The 18,986-nt window shown below is 46.1% G+C and overlaps 2 protein-coding genes across 2 annotated transcripts; both read right to left on the minus strand.

The window, feature by feature from the left end:
• Positions 1 to 144: 144 nt before the first annotated feature.
• On the minus strand, positions 145 to 5,795 carry LOC308288902 (uncharacterized protein; the record flags this gene model as incomplete). The annotated part of the gene is made up of 12 exons (XM_080730376.1): positions 5,766 to 5,795; positions 4,953 to 5,002; positions 4,261 to 4,387; positions 3,819 to 3,956; positions 3,408 to 3,512; positions 3,007 to 3,137; positions 2,687 to 2,830; positions 2,319 to 2,383; positions 1,851 to 2,041; positions 789 to 1,418; positions 432 to 704; positions 145 to 329 (listed from the first exon to the last, which is right to left on the minus strand). Exons 2-12 carry the CDS (start codon positions 4,977 to 4,979, stop codon positions 145 to 147), a joined length of 2,016 nt encoding a protein of 671 aa, XP_080586502.1. The 5' UTR covers positions 4,980 to 5,002; positions 5,766 to 5,795.
• A 6,321-nt stretch (positions 5,796 to 12,116) lies between these two features.
• On the minus strand, positions 12,117 to 17,767 carry LOC308288903 (uncharacterized protein; the record flags this gene model as incomplete). Its single annotated transcript, XM_080730377.1, has 12 exons — positions 17,738 to 17,767; positions 16,925 to 16,974; positions 16,233 to 16,359; positions 15,791 to 15,928; positions 15,380 to 15,484; positions 14,979 to 15,109; positions 14,659 to 14,802; positions 14,291 to 14,355; positions 13,823 to 14,013; positions 12,761 to 13,390; positions 12,404 to 12,676; positions 12,117 to 12,301 (listed from the first exon to the last, which is right to left on the minus strand). The coding sequence occupies exons 2-12, from the start codon at positions 16,949 to 16,951 to the stop codon at positions 12,117 to 12,119; spliced, it is 2,016 nt and encodes a 671-aa protein (XP_080586503.1). The 5' UTR covers positions 16,952 to 16,974; positions 17,738 to 17,767.
• Between the last annotated feature and the right edge of the window lie 1,219 nt (positions 17,768 to 18,986).

The following is an 18,986-nucleotide window of genomic DNA, read 5'->3' on the forward strand; positions in this document are numbered from 1 at the left end:
CGACTCGGGCGCGTTCCAGGTATTTGAGTGTTAATAAAACAACAGAAACTAAAACAACAGAAACTAATCTTTGTATCTTTTGTATGCTCACACACACACAAAGGCACGCTCATACTAAATCTAAACAAAAGGCCAGAGAAGGTTTTAATCGAGTGCAGCAGCAGCAGCAGAGACACATTGGTGTTTCTTCAGGTGAGCCGAGCGCGTGAAACTCTTGCCACACTGTGCGCAGTGGAAAGGCTTCTGTCCTGCGGGGAGACACCGGTGACTCTTCAGGTGATCTAACAGAGCGAAACTCTTGCCGCACTGTCTGCAGTGGTATGGTTTCTCTGCAGAGTGGAGACGCCGCTGGTGTGTCCTCAGGTTACCTGCAACGTTGAAACTCTTCTCACACTCTTGGCAGTGGTAGGGTTTCTCTCCAGAGTGGATACGCAGGTGTGTCTTGAGGTGTCCCGGCTCGTTGAAACTCTTCTCACACTGTCGACAGCGGTACGGTCTCTCTCCTGTGTGGGTACGCTGGTGCGTCGCCAGGTGATGTGCATGGCGTAAACTCTTGTCACACTGTCGACAGCGGTAGGGTTTGTCTCCTGTGTGGGTACGCTGGTGCGTCTTCAGGTTACCTGCCCGAGTGAACGTCTTCTCACACTGCCGACAGCCGTAGGGTCTCTCTCCTGTGTGGGTACGCTGGTGCTTCTTCAGGTTCCCTGCCACGCTGAAACTCTTGTCACACTGTTGACAGTGGTAGGGTTTGTCTCCTGTGTGGGTACGCTGGTGCGTCTTCAGGTTACCTGCCATAGCGAACGTCTTCTCACACTGCCGACAGCTGTAGGGTCTCTCTCCTGTGTGGGTACGCTGGTGCGTCTTCAGGTTCCATGCCTCGCTGAAACTCTTGTCACACTGTTGACAGTGGTAGGGTTTGTCTCCTGTGTGGGTACGCTGGTGCGTCTTCAGGTTACCTGCCCGAGTGAACGTCTTCTCACACTGCCGACAGCCGTAGGGTCTCTCTCCTGTGTGGGTACGCTGGTGGCTCTTGAGGTGAGACGACTGAGTGAACGTCTTCTCACACTGTTCACACTGGAAGGGTCTCTCTCTGGTATGAACAAGCTGGCGTGTCTTGGGGTTACCTAAAGGTTCCCCCCCCCCAGAGTGTCCAGTGTGTCCTTGTTTCAAGTTGGTTTCAGCAGAGCTGCTGGGGCCGTGCTGCTGCCGACAGGCTTGCGCTGCTGGGGGGATCTGTCCACTTCTCAGCATCTGGAAGTAGAGGTCGTTGTGGCTCCTCTTCAAGTGCTTGTGGTAGAAGAGCTGAGAGTTGAAGGCGTACGGACACTCAGGACAGCAGAAGGCCTGAGTCTGAGTAGCGGACTGAGTCCGAGTCTTGGAGGACTGGATCTTAGCCTTGGAAGACTGGGGCCCCGGTTCTGAGAGAGAGGGAGAGGCAGAGATTGAGTGAGTGAGTGAGTGAGTGAGTGAGTGAGTGCAGTGAGTGAGTGAGTGAGTGAGTGAGTGAGTGAGTGAGTGAGTGAGTGAGTGAGTGAGCGAGCGTTGAGCGAGCGAGCAAATTTCATGTAAACAACTGAAATACTGTCTCCTTGTCAAAATTCAGAGCAGAGTTTCGCGGATTGAAAGACATGGGTAAATTGACTGAACGTGTGTATAGTAGTAATTTTGTAGATAAATATTAGCACACAAAAAAACAAAATATCTCTATATATCTATGTATAATTCACACATCGATTAGTCTGATAGTATTTGACTAGACTAACTAATCTCTATCGTATAAATCAACAGTCGGTAAGTCATTTAGACGGGTTCCATTCAACAGACAGACAGACAGACAGACAGACGGCTACCTTTATCAGAACTCTTTTGGTCCCATATCTTATCAAAGATGATTCCCAGCTCCTTGGCGTAGTCATCCCCGTACCAGACCAGCAGTTCTTCTCCCTTTCTAACAGGGCGACAGGTGCGATACACAACGGCCTTTCGGAACTGGAACGCGACCAGGTTCTGTTCTTCCTCATAGCGAGCACAGTTGACATACCTGAAAAACACACAAATCAAGAGTGCCGAGGGTTGAATGCAGCTCTACAGAGATGACTTTTCAGAAGGGATTTAAAACGGGGCAAAGAGTCAGCAAGGAGACAGGTAGGTCTGAAATGTAGGACAGTGCAAGACTAAAAGCTAAAATGGGTGTTATACGATGACATTTTCTGGAACCAGTTAAAAGCCGTGCCTCATAGGAAATGCTTTGGTATAGGAGACACATTCACATGAGGGAGAGAAATCAAGTACTTTATTTCAGGAGAATTATATCTAACCTCATCCAGTTTGACTTGGTCTCGTCTTTGGCATCAATGTAGACATATTTTTTCTTCTTGCGAAGCTAAGAGAGAGAGAGAGAGAGAGAGAGAGAGAGAGAGAGAGAGAGAGAGAGCAATCATTATTTATCTATAAGTATTGCCTACTGACATAAAAACGTCTATTAAACTAGATGTAACGATTTAGGATATGATATTATGTATGACTTAAAAACATAATCCCTGGTTACCATATAACTACTCACTAAGCAGTGTCCTTCATTGTAGATCTGACAAGATCCTATTTAACTTTCTTTTTTTCATGCATGTATCTGACAGTCAGATACACGCACGCACGCACGCACGCACGCACGCACTCACTCACTCACCACCCAGGAGTATCCGCTCTCCTCAGCTTCCTCTTTGGAGGTCCTGACTCCTTGATAGGGCCCAAAGTGAGCCCCCACATCAAGAGGATGCTTTCCCTTGTAGAACACCCCTAGACCTGCATTCGGGATGCGTGAACGTTTAATCTGCACACAGAGAGAGAGAGAGAGAGAGAGAGAGAGAGAGAGAGAGAGAGAGAGAGAGAGAGAGAGAGAGAGAGAGAGAGAGAGAGAGAGATCAACAGATATCAAGATAGTATAAAAAGTTATGTACATTGACAGTGTCTGTGTGTAATGTACAGAATATATGTACATAGTTTTACCTGGAATCTCTTGGGCAAAGTCTTCCTGGCTCTGTCAGGAACTCCGAGACGTATAGTACGACCAACCGTGAACACAGGAGGACCGTGTTCCTCACAGTGAGATAAGAAGAACACCTTACACGGGTCACAGTCTGGATGGACACACACACGCACGCACGCACGCACGCACGCACGCACGCACGCACGCACGCACGCACACAGACAGACAGACAGACAGACAGACAGACAGACAGACAGACAGTCAGACAGACAGACAGACAGACAGACAGACAGAGAACAAAGAGGTGAAGTGTGTTACAAAGTATGCCATATACAACTAAACATTGTACAAAGTATAGAAGAGAAGAGACAAAAACTGTGTGTGAGAGAAAAAACTGAGCAGACGGAATGGAAGTACTCACAGAAGTACTCTTCGTCGTCTGGCTCTTCCTCCTCGGTGTAATCGACCTTGGGCAGTTTTCTCAGCTCTCTGTCACTGGGGGGCACTGACAGTGTTTTCTGTCGACCTGACACAACACACAGACGGAGAAGACGGGTGTTCATGTGGACATTCAAATGCAGCTCATTCTAATGTTGACCTAAAGTTATGGATTTAGAACACAGCATATTTGATGGAATAAATAAAAGAAGACACAGCTTGGATGTGTCACATATGGTTGACTGTTTAAACCAAGCCCCAGGCGTTGTTGATTTAACAATACTATATTACTGTTATGGATTTAATTTAGCTTTATGAAAAAGCAGTCACACTCCACCAGCTCAACTTTACTATCGTGTACAGTAGTGTGACTATGGCAACCGTGTGGGATTACCAGACACGGAAGGAGTCCACTCCGCGTCTTCTTCATCCTTCTCCTCTTCCTCACTTGAGGAGGAGAGCCGAGGTGAGGGGGGGGTTTGGATGCGCTTGTTGCGACTCCTCATGAAGTCTGGAGGCTGGGACTTGATACCTGAAGGAGAAAGGAGGAGAGAACGCAGAGAGAGAGAGAGAGAGAGAGAGAGAGAGAGAGAGAGAGAGAGAGAGAGAGAGAGAGATAGAGAGAGACAGACACAGACAGACAGACAGACAGACAGACAGACAGACAGACAGACAGACAGACAGACAGACGGTTGGGTTCTAGAACACGACAGCACATTCCTGGCACTCTATCCAAATCCCAGTGGTTGCCTGATGTTTAAATAACACACCTGTATTTACTCTGCTTGGCAAAATACATATTTGTACCATTACCTGCAAACAGTTTTTAACATTACCTATGGAGAGCTTAAACAGGTGGTTGCTCTTCATGTTGGCATATCTGATCTTGTCAATCTCCCTCAGCTCGCTCCACTGTTTTTTGTTGAAATGACGTCTCAGGTCCTCAAAGTCCGGCAGCTTGACCTGTAAGGTAAGGCAGTGCGTCTCAAAGCAAGGAGCCCCAAGTGGACAGACACTTTAGAGCGACGACGTTGCTAGGTTTTCAATGTAACGGGTCCCGGGACCCGTCTTGCGACGACACGCGCATTATGTATCAACAGTGATAAAAACGTCACAAAGGACTTTGATTTAAACACATTTTACTACTCTAAACGTAGTTAATAAAGGACAGGTTTACAAGATGTCCTCAATCATATCTCATCAACAATGCCAAAACGCACAGCTGTGGGGAGACAGCAGTGAAATGACTGATAGCAGAAAGGATAGAGTTGTAGTGATGCTTTGTTCAAAAGGAGGGCGGATCAGAAGCAAGCAGCATCATCTCTGCACTTATTAGCTGATTTCAAGGACCCCCCCGTTAAGCAGGTTAGGGACCCCCACTTGATGGCATTTCTGGGGACCCCCAGACTCCACTCAGGGTAGAGCAGTTGTTGCACAGTATGTCACACACAGACTGGGTTAGCTCAACATGATAATGCTAGCACAGACTGGCTTAGCTGACCAAATGATAATGCTATTGCTGTCTCACCTGTTGCTCCGAGCAGCAACTCGCCATGTTTGCGGTCCTTCTGTTGACACCTGCAGGAGACACACACACACACACAACGTAGTTCAAGTGACAGAAATACACCAGCGAAAACATGAGAATGGAAACACTGCCCTCATGTGGATTCTTTGATATCCTGTTACGGGGAACAAACAAGAATGATTACTGTCACACTATGGAGCTGTTTAACACTGTTACTGAACAAACACTCTATAGCAATGATTACTGTCACACAATATGGAGCTGTTTAACCCTGTTACTGAACAAACACTCTATAGCAATGATTACTGTCACACTATAGAGCTGTTTAACACTGTTACTGAACAAACACTCTATAGCAATGATTACTGTCACACTATGGAGCTGTTTAACACTGTTACTGAACAAACACTCTATAGCAATGATTACTGTCACAATATAGAGCTGTTTAACACTGTTACTGAACAAACACTCTATAGCAATGATTACTGTCACACTATGGAGCTGTTTAACACTGTTACTGAACAAACACTCTATAGCAATGATTACTGTCACACAATATGGAGCTGTTTAACCCTGTTACTGAACAAACACTCTATAGCAATGATTACTGTCACACTATAGAGCTGTTTAACACTGTTACTGAACAAACACTCTATAGCAATGATTACTGTCACACTATGGAGCTGTTTAACACTGTTACTTAACAAACACTCTATAGCAATGATTACTGTCACAATATAGAGCTATTTACCAGTGTTACTGTCAACAAGCACTCTATAGCAATGATTACTGTCACAATATAGAGCTATTTACCCTGCCGTCTCCTCTCCTCTCCTCTCCTAGGTAAACACTGACAGGCGCAGCTGGGGGCGTCATTAGCAAGCCAGTGCAAAGACTCTTAAAGTGACAGTACAGATATTTACTCTGTTGGAATAGAACAGTGGAACTATTTAGGATTTGGTGTAATGTCAAGCCTTAAAAGAAAAGTCGGTTAGTAACGTTGTTACACTAGGCAGTAATTTGTTTCCAGAGTATGCCCCTGGTGTAGTGTCAGTTTGGTGTTTTTTCTAACCCTAGCCATCAGTGACCCCTGTCGGTGGGGACCTACTGATAGGTTTTATTTCACTTCGCCCTACCTAGTTCCAGTGGGTTGGGGGGGGGCAGCGGCCTTCGGCCGCTGCCTGGGCTCGCATGTCCGGGGTGGACGTGGTGAGAGACCTCGGTGTCTGTCTGGAGGTTTTGGAAAGAGGGAAAAAAAAGAAAAAAACAAACAACAGCTGCTGAGCAGCTGATGATGCAATGTGAATGCATGTGTAAAAATAAAGACAGATGGATAATAAACGTGATTCGGTACAAGGTCAACTAAACGGAAATCCAATGAATTAAAATAGGAACAGCTACAGTCTCATGACAATACAGTTCACTGGTACAAGGTCTAAAAGGAAATCCAATGAATTAAAATAGGAACAGCTACAGTCTCATGAGAGTACAGTTCACTGGTACAAGGTCAACTAAAAGGAAATCCAATAAATCAAAATAGGAAAAGCTTTACAGTCTCATGACAGTACAGTTCACTGGTACAAGGTCAACTAAAAGGAAACCCAATGAATTAAAATAGGAACAGCTACAGTCTCATGAGAGTACAGTTCACTGGTACAAGGTCAACTAAAAGGAAATCCAATAAATCAAAATAGGAAAAGCTTTACAGTCTCATGACAGTACAGTTCACTGGTACAAGGTCAACTAAAAGGAGCTTTCCCCCAAGAAGACCCCTGTAAACTATGCAATACTTGTAATAAATAGCTCGCTCAATCAATCAATCAATCAATCAATCAACCAATCAATCAGTCAGTCAGTCAGATCTATCTACACTGTGAGCCAGCTTGTAGATCTGCTATTTCCACTATATCTATGTTGCAGTATTGATGCTTTTACTCACGCCAATAAATGAATTACATAATTGCGACCGTCAGGTCGCACTTACTACCAAAACCTCCACCGGCTGTCTGTCTCTCCGTCCGTCACACGTCACACTTTTTCCCTGCTCATATCTCCGCAACCGTTGCCCCGATCCATGCCAACTTTTGCACACACACTCCTTACCTCCCAAACTACAACCTCCAAGGACCCCCGGAGCTCCAGGGATCCCCAGGTAGGTCCCTGGGGGACCCCCAGGTGTCTGCACCAGGCCGAAAGGACACATTGGCCCCGGCATTGGCTGTTCCCCCGACTGCGTACGGATTATTTAATTAATTAATTAATTAATTATGGCCCCGCCCCCTGCATTGGCTGGGCTCACTGGTACAAGGTCAACTAAAAGGAGCTTTATTTATTTCATTAATTATTAATATATAAGGCCCCTGTCGAGACAGACTATTTATTGATTTATTTATTTATTTCCCTCCCCAACTATGTTTCCTTCCTTCCTTCCTTCCTTCCTTCCTTCCTTCCTTCCTTCCTTCCTTCCTTCCTTCCATCCATCCATCCATCCATCCATCCATCCATCCATCCATCTTCAACCGCTTATCCGGAATCGGGTCTCCGCCCCCGATTCCGGGCTTCTGCCTATCGGCTAAATAAATAGATAGCGTTCTTGCTTACTTAAATCAATCTATCTATCTATCTATCTATCTATCTATCTATCTATCTATCTATCTATCTATCTATCTATCTATCTATCTTTCTTTCTTTCTTCCTAAATAAATAAATAAATAAATAAATAAAAATAAAAAAGGGGCGGGGCTAGTTAGACGGGAGTCTAACTTAATGAGTGGGAGGAGTTTAACTTAATGAGTGGGCGTGGTTTCAACAAGAGGGAGGAGTCTGACTTAATGAGTGAGTGGGCCTAACGTAATGAGTTTTGTGGGCGTCGCACGCATTAATTATGTAAATGAAGCCGACTTATGCAAATGGGGGGGGGGGGGGGGCGTGGTTTGGAAATGCGTGTGGGCGTGGCACGCATACCTTATGCTAATGAGGCTGTTAAGTGGCGTTTCCCAGCGCGTAAAAAATGCAGACGGTCGTATGTAAACGAAGGGGAGGAGCTTAGTCGACATATGCAAATTGGGGGCGGGGCGTGGTTTGAAAATGCGTGTGGGCGTGGCACGCATACATTATGCTAATGAGGCTGTTAAGTGGCGTTTCCCAGCGCGTAAAAAATGCAGACGGCCGTATGTAAATGAAGGGGAGGAGCTTAGTCGACATATGCAAATTGGGGGCGGGGCGTGGTTTGAAAATGTGTGTGGGCGTGGCACGCATACATTATGCTAATGAGGCTGTTAAGTGGCGTTTCCCAGCGCGTAAAAAATGCAGACGGCCGTATGTAAATGAAGGGGAGGAGCTTAGTCGACATATGCAAATTGGGGGCGGGGCGTGGTTTGAAAATGCGTGTGGGCGTGGCACGCATACATTATGCTAATGAGGCTGTTAAGTGGCGTTTCCCAGCGCGTAAAAAATGCAGACGGCCGTATGTAAATGAAGGGGAGGAGCTTAGTCGACATATGCAAATTGGGGGCGGGGCGTGGTTTGAAAATGTGTGTGGGCGTGGCACGCATACATTATGCTAATGAGGCTGTTAAGTGGCGTTTCCCAGCGCGTAAAAAATGCAGACGGCCGTATGTAAATGAAGGGGAGGAGCTTAGTCGACATATGCAAATTGGGGGCGGGGCGTGGTTTGAAAATGCGTGTGGGCGTGGCACGCATACATTATGCTAATGAGGCTGTTAAGTGGCGTTTCCCAGCGCGTAAAAAATGCAGACGGTCGTATGTAAACGAAGGGGAGGAGCTTAGTCGACATATGCAAATTGGGGACGGGGCGTGGTTTGAAAATGCGTGTGGGCGTGGCACGCATACATTATGCTAATGAGGCTGTTAAGTGGCGTTTCCCAGCGCGTAAAAAATGCAGACGGCCATATGTAAATGAAGGGGAGGAGCTTAGTCGACATATGCAAATTGGGGGCGGGGCGTGGTTTGAAAATGCGTGTGGGCGTGGCACGCATACATTATGCTAATGAGTTTCCCAGCGCGTAAAAAATGCAGACGGTCGTATGTAAACGAAGGGGAGGAGCTTAGTCGACATATGCAAATTGGGGGCGGGGCGTGGTTTGAAAATGTGTGTGGGCGTGGCACGCATACATTATGCTAATGAGGCTGTTAAGTGGCGTTTCCCAGCGCGTAAAAAATGCAGACGGTCGTATGTAAACGAAGGGGAGGAGCTTAGTCGACATATGCAAATTGGGGGCGGGGCGTGGTTTGAAAATGTGTGTGGGCGTGGCACGCATACATTATGCTAATGAGGCTGTTAAGTGGCGTTTCCCAGCGCGTAAAAAATGCAGACGGTCGTATGTAAACGAAGGGGAGGAGCTTAGTCGACATATGCAAATTGGGGCGGGGCGTGGTTTGAAAATGCGTGTGGGCGTGGCACGCATACATTATGCTAATGAGGCTGTTAAGTGGCGTTTCCCAGCGCGTAAAAAATGCAGACGGCCGTATGTAAATGAAGGGGAGGAGCTTAGTCGACATATGCAAATTGGGGGCGGGGCGTGGTTTGAAAATGCGTGTGGGCGTGGCACGCATACATTATGCTAATGAGTTTCCCAGCGCGTAAAAAATGCAGACGGTTGTATGTAAACGAAGGGGAGGAGCTTAGTCGACATATGCAAATTGGGGGCGGGGCGTGGTTTGAAAATGCGTCTTTTAACCCTCAGGGGTCCTTGGGGGCAAACCAGGGGGTCCCCTCCCCAGTAAGGCCGGTTATGGCAACATTTTATAACGTATCGCTTGCTTTTGGACATTCAGAAATACACATCTACAAGCTCACAGCACGTCGGTTTGTGTCAGAGTGGGGTTTGGGACCCCCCTACGGTCACACTTGATCCCCTGGACCCCCTGGACCCACCCAAACATGCCGTGAACCCAAATCCTGGACACAAAAGTCCAAAATAAATTCCAAAAATAGTTGACGACTTGACGGATTGAAAGCACTTGACCGTGGATCCCCCCAACCCACTTTTACCTGTACTCCACTACAATTATTTGAAAACTTTAGTTGCTAGTTACTTTGCAGACATACATTTCATATTAAACCGTCGTATACCTCGGCTATTTGAAAACAGCCGATCTACGAGCTCCGCGACGCGTTGTGAGCTCGTAGATCTGCTGTTTTCAAACATTTTGCCCCTTTTTTAAGTACATTTGAGGCCAACACATGTGAAACGTGAGCCCGTACTTGTCCCTTTAATCTCCCCTGCTCCTCGTCAGACTCTACAGAGTGCACCAGTTGTCCAGAGGACTCCTGGTCCAGTCCCCAGCGTGACCACTGTGTCCCCAAGAGTGTGGAGTTCCTCTCCTATCACGAAGGCATCGGTATCTCCTTGACAACAATCTCATTATTAGGCACACTTATCTCTGCCATTGTCCTGGGAATCTTCATCTATCATCGAGACACGCCCATGGTGCGCGCCAACAACTCAGAACTCAGCTTCCAACTCTTGCTGTCACTCAAACTGTGTTTCTTGTGTTCTCTTCTGTTCATTGGACGTCCCAGGATGTGGACCTGCCAGCTGAGACACGCAGTGTTTGGGATCTCCTTTGTTCTTAGTGTGAGTTGTATCCTGGTAAAGACTATGGTGGTGTTGGCCGTGTTCAAGGCCTCCAAGCCTGGAGGAGCAGACATTATGAAGTGGTTTGGTGCTGTGCAGCAGAGAGGAACACTTCTGGTTCTTACTTCTATTCAAGCATTAATCTGCATAGTCTGGCTTGTTTCTGCCTCACCAAGTCCTCATAAAAACACACAATACCACAGTGATAAGATAGTCTATGAGTGTGATGTGGGATCTACAGTTGGTTTTGCAGTCTTACTGGGTTATATTGGTTTACTGGCTCTCCTTAGCTTCATCCTAGCTTTCATGGCAAGGAATCTTCCAGACAACTTCAATGAAGCCAAGTTAATCACTTTCAGCATGTTGATCTTCTGTGCCGTGTGGATAGCCTTCATCCCAGCATATATCAGCTCTCCAGGCAAATATGCAGATGTGGTGGAGATATTTGCTATTTTAGCATCTAGTTTTGGCCTTTTGTTGGCACTGTTTGGACCAAAGTGTTACATAATGCTTTTGAAACCTGAGAGAAACACTAAGAAGTCCATCATGGGTCGGGGTGCCACCAAGATGTAGTACCACCAAGATGTAGTACAGTGATCCATCCACAGTTCTATTGTGAAAATAGCAGATCTACATGCTCACAACGCCTCGCAACGCGAGGCGTTGTGAGCATGTAGATCGGCTATTTTCACAATTTCTGCCTCTAATTAATGTGTCATAATTAATTTAACCCTCTATACACTTAAACGCTATGTTGGTTTGTTTACTGTTGAGTGAGAAAACAATGTTGCACATTAAATCATCTGGGGACCCCCCCCAAAATAATTGTGGGACCCCACCCACAGGTTGAGAACCACCGATGTAGTAGATACACATAGATAAATTCAACAACACTGTTTTCTCTGCATGGTTTTAATCGTTGCAAATGGACACATTTGATTGCTGATGAATTAAAGGTCACACTCAACAAGGGAGCCACGGTAGAAAAAACATTTATTTTGTGATCACAGGAAAGTGTGGGGGGAAAACATGTTTTATAATTAATGCAATGTCACTGTCATTCCACTGTCCGAGTTCACACCGGAGAGAGAGAAGCCTCACAGCTGTGACCAGCGTGGGAAAAGGTTCCGTACTAGGCAAAGAGAGAAGCCTTACTGCCGTGTCCAGTGTGGTGTGACATTCACAGTGGAGAGAAGCCCTACTGCTGTGTGGGGTGACATTCACAGTGGAGAGAAGCCCTACTGCTGTGTGGGGTGACAGATCATTCATACAGGGGAGAAGCCCTACCGTTGTGCAGATCATTAACCCATTTAGGCCTATCTCGCAGCGCGGCACTCGGTGCCGCGCTGCGAGCTTGTATATCTGCTATTTTTCAATAGTTAAAGCATAAAATAATGATTAAAGTGGTTCAAATCTAACACGACTCGGGCGCGTTCCAGGTATTTGAGTGTTAATAAAACAACAGAAACTAAAACAACAGAAACTAATCTTTGTATCTTTTGTATGCTCACACACACACAAAGGCACGCTCATACTAAATCTAAACAAAAGGCCAGAGAAGGTTTTAATCGAGTGCAGCAGCAGCAGCAGAGACACATTGGTGTTTCTTCAGGTGAGCCGAGCGCGTGAAACTCTTGCCACACTGTGCGCAGTGGAAAGGCTTCTGTCCTGCGGGGAGACACCGGTGACTCTTCAGGTGATCTAACAGAGCGAAACTCTTGCCGCACTGTCTGCAGTGGTATGGTTTCTCTGCAGAGTGGAGACGCCGCTGGTGTGTCCTCAGGTTACCTGCAACGTTGAAACTCTTCTCACACTCTTGGCAGTGGTAGGGTTTCTCTCCAGAGTGGATACGCAGGTGTGTCTTGAGGTGTCCCGGCTCGTTGAAACTCTTCTCACACTGTCGACAGCGGTACGGTCTCTCTCCTGTGTGGGTACGCTGGTGCGTCGCCAGGTGATGTGCATGGCGTAAACTCTTGTCACACTGTCGACAGCGGTAGGGTTTGTCTCCTGTGTGGGTACGCTGGTGCGTCTTCAGGTTACCTGCCCGAGTGAACGTCTTCTCACACTGCCGACAGCCGTAGGGTCTCTCTCCTGTGTGGGTACGCTGGTGCTTCTTCAGGTTCCCTGCCACGCTGAAACTCTTGTCACACTGTTGACAGTGGTAGGGTTTGTCTCCTGTGTGGGTACGCTGGTGCGTCTTCAGGTTACCTGCCATAGCGAACGTCTTCTCACACTGCCGACAGCTGTAGGGTCTCTCTCCTGTGTGGGTACGCTGGTGCGTCTTCAGGTTCCATGCCTCGCTGAAACTCTTGTCACACTGTTGACAGTGGTAGGGTTTGTCTCCTGTGTGGGTACGCTGGTGCGTCTTCAGGTTACCTGCCCGAGTGAACGTCTTCTCACACTGCCGACAGCCGTAGGGTCTCTCTCCTGTGTGGGTACGCTGGTGGCTCTTGAGGTGAGACGACTGAGTGAACGTCTTCTCACACTGTTCACACTGGAAGGGTCTCTCTCTGGTATGAACAAGCTGGCGTGTCTTGGGGTTACCTAAAGGTTCCCCCCCCCCAGAGTGTCCAGTGTGTCCTTGTTTCAAGTTGGTTTCAGCAGAGCTGCTGGGGCCGTGCTGCTGCCGACAGGCTTGCGCTGCTGGGGGGATCTGTCCACTTCTCAGCATCTGGAAGTAGAGGTCGTTGTGGCTCCTCTTCAAGTGCTTGTGGTAGAAGAGCTGAGAGTTGAAGGCGTACGGACACTCAGGACAGCAGAAGGCCTGAGTCTGAGTAGCGGACTGAGTCCGAGTCTTGGAGGACTGGATCTTAGCCTTGGAAGACTGGGGCCCCGGTTCTGAGAGAGAGGGAGAGGCAGAGATTGAGTGAGTGAGTGAGTGAGTGAGTGAGTGAGTGCAGTGAGTGAGTGAGTGAGTGAGTGAGTGAGTGAGTGAGTGAGTGAGTGAGTGAGTGAGCGAGCGTTGAGCGAGCGAGCAAATTTCATGTAAACAACTGAAATACTGTCTCCTTGTCAAAATTCAGAGCAGAGTTTCGCGGATTGAAAGACATGGGTAAATTGACTGAACGTGTGTATAGTAGTAATTTTGTAGATAAATATTAGCACACAAAAAAACAAAATATCTCTATATATCTATGTATAATTCACACATCGATTAGTCTGATAGTATTTGACTAGACTAACTAATCTCTATCGTATAAATCAACAGTCGGTAAGTCATTTAGACGGGTTCCATTCAACAGACAGACAGACAGACAGACAGACGGCTACCTTTATCAGAACTCTTTTGGTCCCATATCTTATCAAAGATGATTCCCAGCTCCTTGGCGTAGTCATCCCCGTACCAGACCAGCAGTTCTTCTCCCTTTCTAACAGGGCGACAGGTGCGATACACAACGGCCTTTCGGAACTGGAACGCGACCAGGTTCTGTTCTTCCTCATAGCGAGCACAGTTGACATACCTGAAAAACACACAAATCAAGAGTGCCGAGGGTTGAATGCAGCTCTACAGAGATGACTTTTCAGAAGGGATTTAAAACGGGGCAAAGAGTCAGCAAGGAGACAGGTAGGTCTGAAATGTAGGACAGTGCAAGACTAAAAGCTAAAATGGGTGTTATACGATGACATTTTCTGGAACCAGTTAAAAGCCGTGCCTCATAGGAAATGCTTTGGTATAGGAGACACATTCACATGAGGGAGAGAAATCAAGTACTTTATTTCAGGAGAATTATATCTAACCTCATCCAGTTTGACTTGGTCTCGTCTTTGGCATCAATGTAGACATATTTTTTCTTCTTGCGAAGCTAAGAGAGAGAGAGAGAGAGAGAGAGAGAGAGAGAGAGAGAGAGAGAGAGCAATCATTATTTATCTATAAGTATTGCCTACTGACATAAAAACGTCTATTAAACTAGATGTAACGATTTAGGATATGATATTATGTATGACTTAAAAACATAATCCCTGGTTACCATATAACTACTCACTAAGCAGTGTCCTTCATTGTAGATCTGACAAGATCCTATTTAACTTTCTTTTTTTCATGCATGTATCTGACAGTCAGATACACGCACGCACGCACGCACGCACGCACGCACTCACTCACTCACCACCCAGGAGTATCCGCTCTCCTCAGCTTCCTCTTTGGAGGTCCTGACTCCTTGATAGGGCCCAAAGTGAGCCCCCACATCAAGAGGATGCTTTCCCTTGTAGAACACCCCTAGACCTGCATTCGGGATGCGTGAACGTTTAATCTGCACACAGAGAGAGAGAGAGAGAGAGAGAGAGAGAGAGAGAGAGAGAGAGAGAGAGAGAGAGAGAGAGAGAGAGAGAGAGAGAGAGAGATCAACAGATATCAAGATAGTATAAAAAGTTATGTACATTGACAGTGTCTGTGTGTAATGTACAGAATATATGTACATAGTTTTACCTGGAATCTCTTGGGCAAAGTCTTCCTGGCTCTGTCAGGAACTCCGAGACGTATAGTACGACCAACCGTGAACACAGGAGGACCGTGTTCCTCACAGTGAGATAAGAAGAACACCTTACACGGGTCACAGTCTGGATGGACACACACACGCACGCACGCACGCACGCACGCACGCACGCACGCACGCACGCACGCACACAGACAGACAGACAGACAGACAGACAGACAGACAGACAGACAGTCAGACAGACAGACAGACAGACAGACAGACAGAGAACAAAGAGGTGAAGTGTGTTACAAAGTATGCCATATACAACTAAACATTGTACAAAGTATAGAAGAGAAGAGACAAAAACTGTGTGTGAGAGAAAAAACTGAGCAGACGGAATGGAAGTACTCACAGAAGTACTCTTCGTCGTCTGGCTCTTCCTCCTCGGTGTAATCGACCTTGGGCAGTTTTCTCAGCTCTCTGTCACTGGGGGGCACTGACAGTGTTTTCTGTCGACCTGACACAACACACAGACGGAGAAGACGGGTGTTCATGTGGACATTCAAATGCAGCTCATTCTAATGTTGACCTAAAGTTATGGATTTAGAACACAGCATATTTGATGGAATAAATAAAAGAAGACACAGCTTGGATGTGTCACATATGGTTGACTGTTTAAACCAAGCCCCAGGCGTTGTTGATTTAACAATACTATATTACTGTTATGGATTTAATTTAGCTTTATGAAAAAGCAGTCACACTCCACCAGCTCAACTTTACTATCGTGTACAGTAGTGTGACTATGGCAACCGTGTGGGATTACCAGACACGGAAGGAGTCCACTCCGCGTCTTCTTCATCCTTCTCCTCTTCCTCACTTGAGGAGGAGAGCCGAGGTGAGGGGGGGGTTTGGATGCGCTTGTTGCGACTCCTCATGAAGTCTGGAGGCTGGGACTTGATACCTGAAGGAGAAAGGAGGAGAGAACGCAGAGAGAGAGAGAGAGAGAGAGAGAGAGAGAGAGAGAGAGAGAGAGAGAGAGAGAGAGATAGAGAGAGACAGACACAGACAGACAGACAGACAGACAGACAGACAGACAGACAGACAGACAGACAGACAGACGGTTGGGTTCTAGAACACGACAGCACATTCCTGGCACTCTATCCAAATCCCAGTGGTTGCCTGATGTTTAAATAACACACCTGTATTTACTCTGCTTGGCAAAATACATATTTGTACCATTACCTGCAAACAGTTTTTAACATTACCTATGGAGAGCTTAAACAGGTGGTTGCTCTTCATGTTGGCATATCTGATCTTGTCAATCTCCCTCAGCTCGCTCCACTGTTTTTTGTTGAAATGACGTCTCAGGTCCTCAAAGTCCGGCAGCTTGACCTGTAAGGTAAGGCAGTGCGTCTCAAAGCAAGGAGCCCCAAGTGGACAGACACTTTAGAGCGACGACGTTGCTAGGTTTTCAATGTAACGGGTCCCGGGACCCGTCTTGCGACGACACGCGCATTATGTATCAACAGTGATAAAAACGTCACAAAGGACTTTGATTTAAACACATTTTACTACTCTAAACGTAGTTAATAAAGGACAGGTTTACAAGATGTCCTCAATCATATCTCATCAACAATGCCAAAACGCACAGCTGTGGGGAGACAGCAGTGAAATGACTGATAGCAGAAAGGATAGAGTTGTAGTGATGCTTTGTTCAAAAGGAGGGCGGATCAGAAGCAAGCAGCATCATCTCTGCACTTATTAGCTGATTTCAAGGACCCCCCCGTTAAGCAGGTTAGGGACCCCCACTTGATGGCATTTCTGGGGACCCCCAGACTCCACTCAGGGTAGAGCAGTTGTTGCACAGTATGTCACACACAGACTGGGTTAGCTCAACATGATAATGCTAGCACAGACTGGCTTAGCTGACCAAATGATAATGCTATTGCTGTCTCACCTGTTGCTCCGAGCAGCAACTCGCCATGTTTGCGGTCCTTCTGTTGACACCTGCAGGAGACACACACACACACACAACGTAGTTCAAGTGACAGAAATACACCAGCGAAAACATGAGAATGGAAACACTGCCCTCATGTGGATTCTTTGATATCCTGTTACGGGGAACAAACAAGAATGATTACTGTCACACTATGGAGCTGTTTAACACTGTTACTGAACAAACACTCTATAGCAATGATTACTGTCACACAATATGGAGCTGTTTAACCCTGTTACTGAACAAACACTCTATAGCAATGATTACTGTCACACTATAGAGCTGTTTAACACTGTTACTGAACAAACACTCTATAGCAATGATTACTGTCACACTATGGAGCTGTTTAACACTGTTACTGAACAAACACTCTATAGCAATGATTACTGTCACAATATAGAGCTGTTTAACACTGTTACTGAACAAACACTCTATAGCAATGATTACTGTCACACTATGGAGCTGTTTAACACTGTTACTGAACAAACACTCTATAGCAATGATTACTGTCACACAATATGGAGCTGTTTAACCCTGTTACTGAACAAACACTCTATAGCAATGATTACTGTCACACTATAGAGCTGTTTAACACTGTTACTGAACAAACACTCTATAGCAATGATTACTGTCACACTATGGAGCTGTTTAACACTGTTACTTAACAAACACTCTATAGCAATGATTACTGTCACAATATAGAGCTATTTACCAGTGTTACTGTCAACAAGCACTCTATAGCAATGATTACTGTCACAATATAGAGCTATTTACCCTGCCGTCTCCTCTCCTCTCCTCTCCTAGGTAAACACTGACAGGCGCAGCTGGGGGCGTCATTAGCAAGCCAGTGCAAAGACTCTTAAAGTGACAGTACAGATATTTACTCTGTTGGAATAGAACAGTGGAACTATTTAGGATTTGGTGTAATGTCAAGCCTTAAAAGAAAAGTCGGTTAGTAACGTTGTTACACTAGGCAGTAATTTGTTTCCAGAGTATGCCCCTGGTGTAGTGTCAGTTTGGTGTTTTTTCTAACCCTAGCCATCAGTGACCCCTGTCGGTGGGGACCTACTGATAGGTTTTATTTCACTTCGCCCTACCTAGTTCCAGTGGGTTGGGGGGGGGCAGCGGCCTTCGGCCGCTGCCTGGGCTCGCATGTCCGGGGTGGACGTGGTGAGAGACCTCGGTGTCTGTCTGGAGGTTTTGGAAAGAGGGAAAAAAAAGAAAAAAACAAACAACAGCTGCTGAGCAGCTGATGATGCAATGTGAATGCATGTGTAAAAATAAAGACAGATGGATAATAAACGTGATTCGGTACAAGGTCAACTAAACGGAAATCCAATGAATTAAAATAGGAACAGCTACAGTCTCATGACAATACAGTTCACTGGTACAAGGTCTAAAAGGAAATCCAATGAATTAAAATAGGAACAGCTACAGTCTCATGAGAGTACAGTTCACTGGTACAAGGTCAACTAAAAGGAAATCCAATAAATCAAAATAGGAAAAGCTTTACAGTCTCATGACAGTACAGTTCACTGGTACAAGGTCAACTAAAAGGAAACCCAATGAATTAAAATAGGAACAGCTACAGTCTCATGAGAGTACAGTTCACTGGTACAAGGTCAACTAAAAGGAAATCCAATAAATCAAAATAGGAAAAGCTTTACAGTCTCATGACAGTACAGTTCACTGGTACAAGGTCAACTAAAAGGAGCTTTCCCCCAAGAAGACCCCTGTAAACTATGCAATACTTGTAATAAATAGCTCGCTCAATCAATCAATCAATCAATCAATCAACCAATCAATCAGTCAGTCAGTCAGATCTATCTACACTGTGAGCCAGCTTGTAGATCTGCTATTTCCACTATATCTATGTTGCAGTATTGATGCTTTTACTCACGCCAATAAATGAATTACATAATTGCGACCGTCAGGTCGCACTTACTACCAAAACCTCCACCGGCTGTCTGTCTCTCCGTCCGTCACACGTCACACTTTTTCCCTGCTCATATCTCCGCAACCG

The sequence above is a fragment of the Nannobrachium achirus genome, assembly GCF_963921795.1.
Source record: "Nannobrachium achirus genome assembly, chromosome: 7".
In the NCBI taxonomy this organism is placed as follows: Eukaryota; Metazoa; Chordata; class Actinopteri; order Myctophiformes; family Myctophidae; genus Nannobrachium; species Nannobrachium achirus.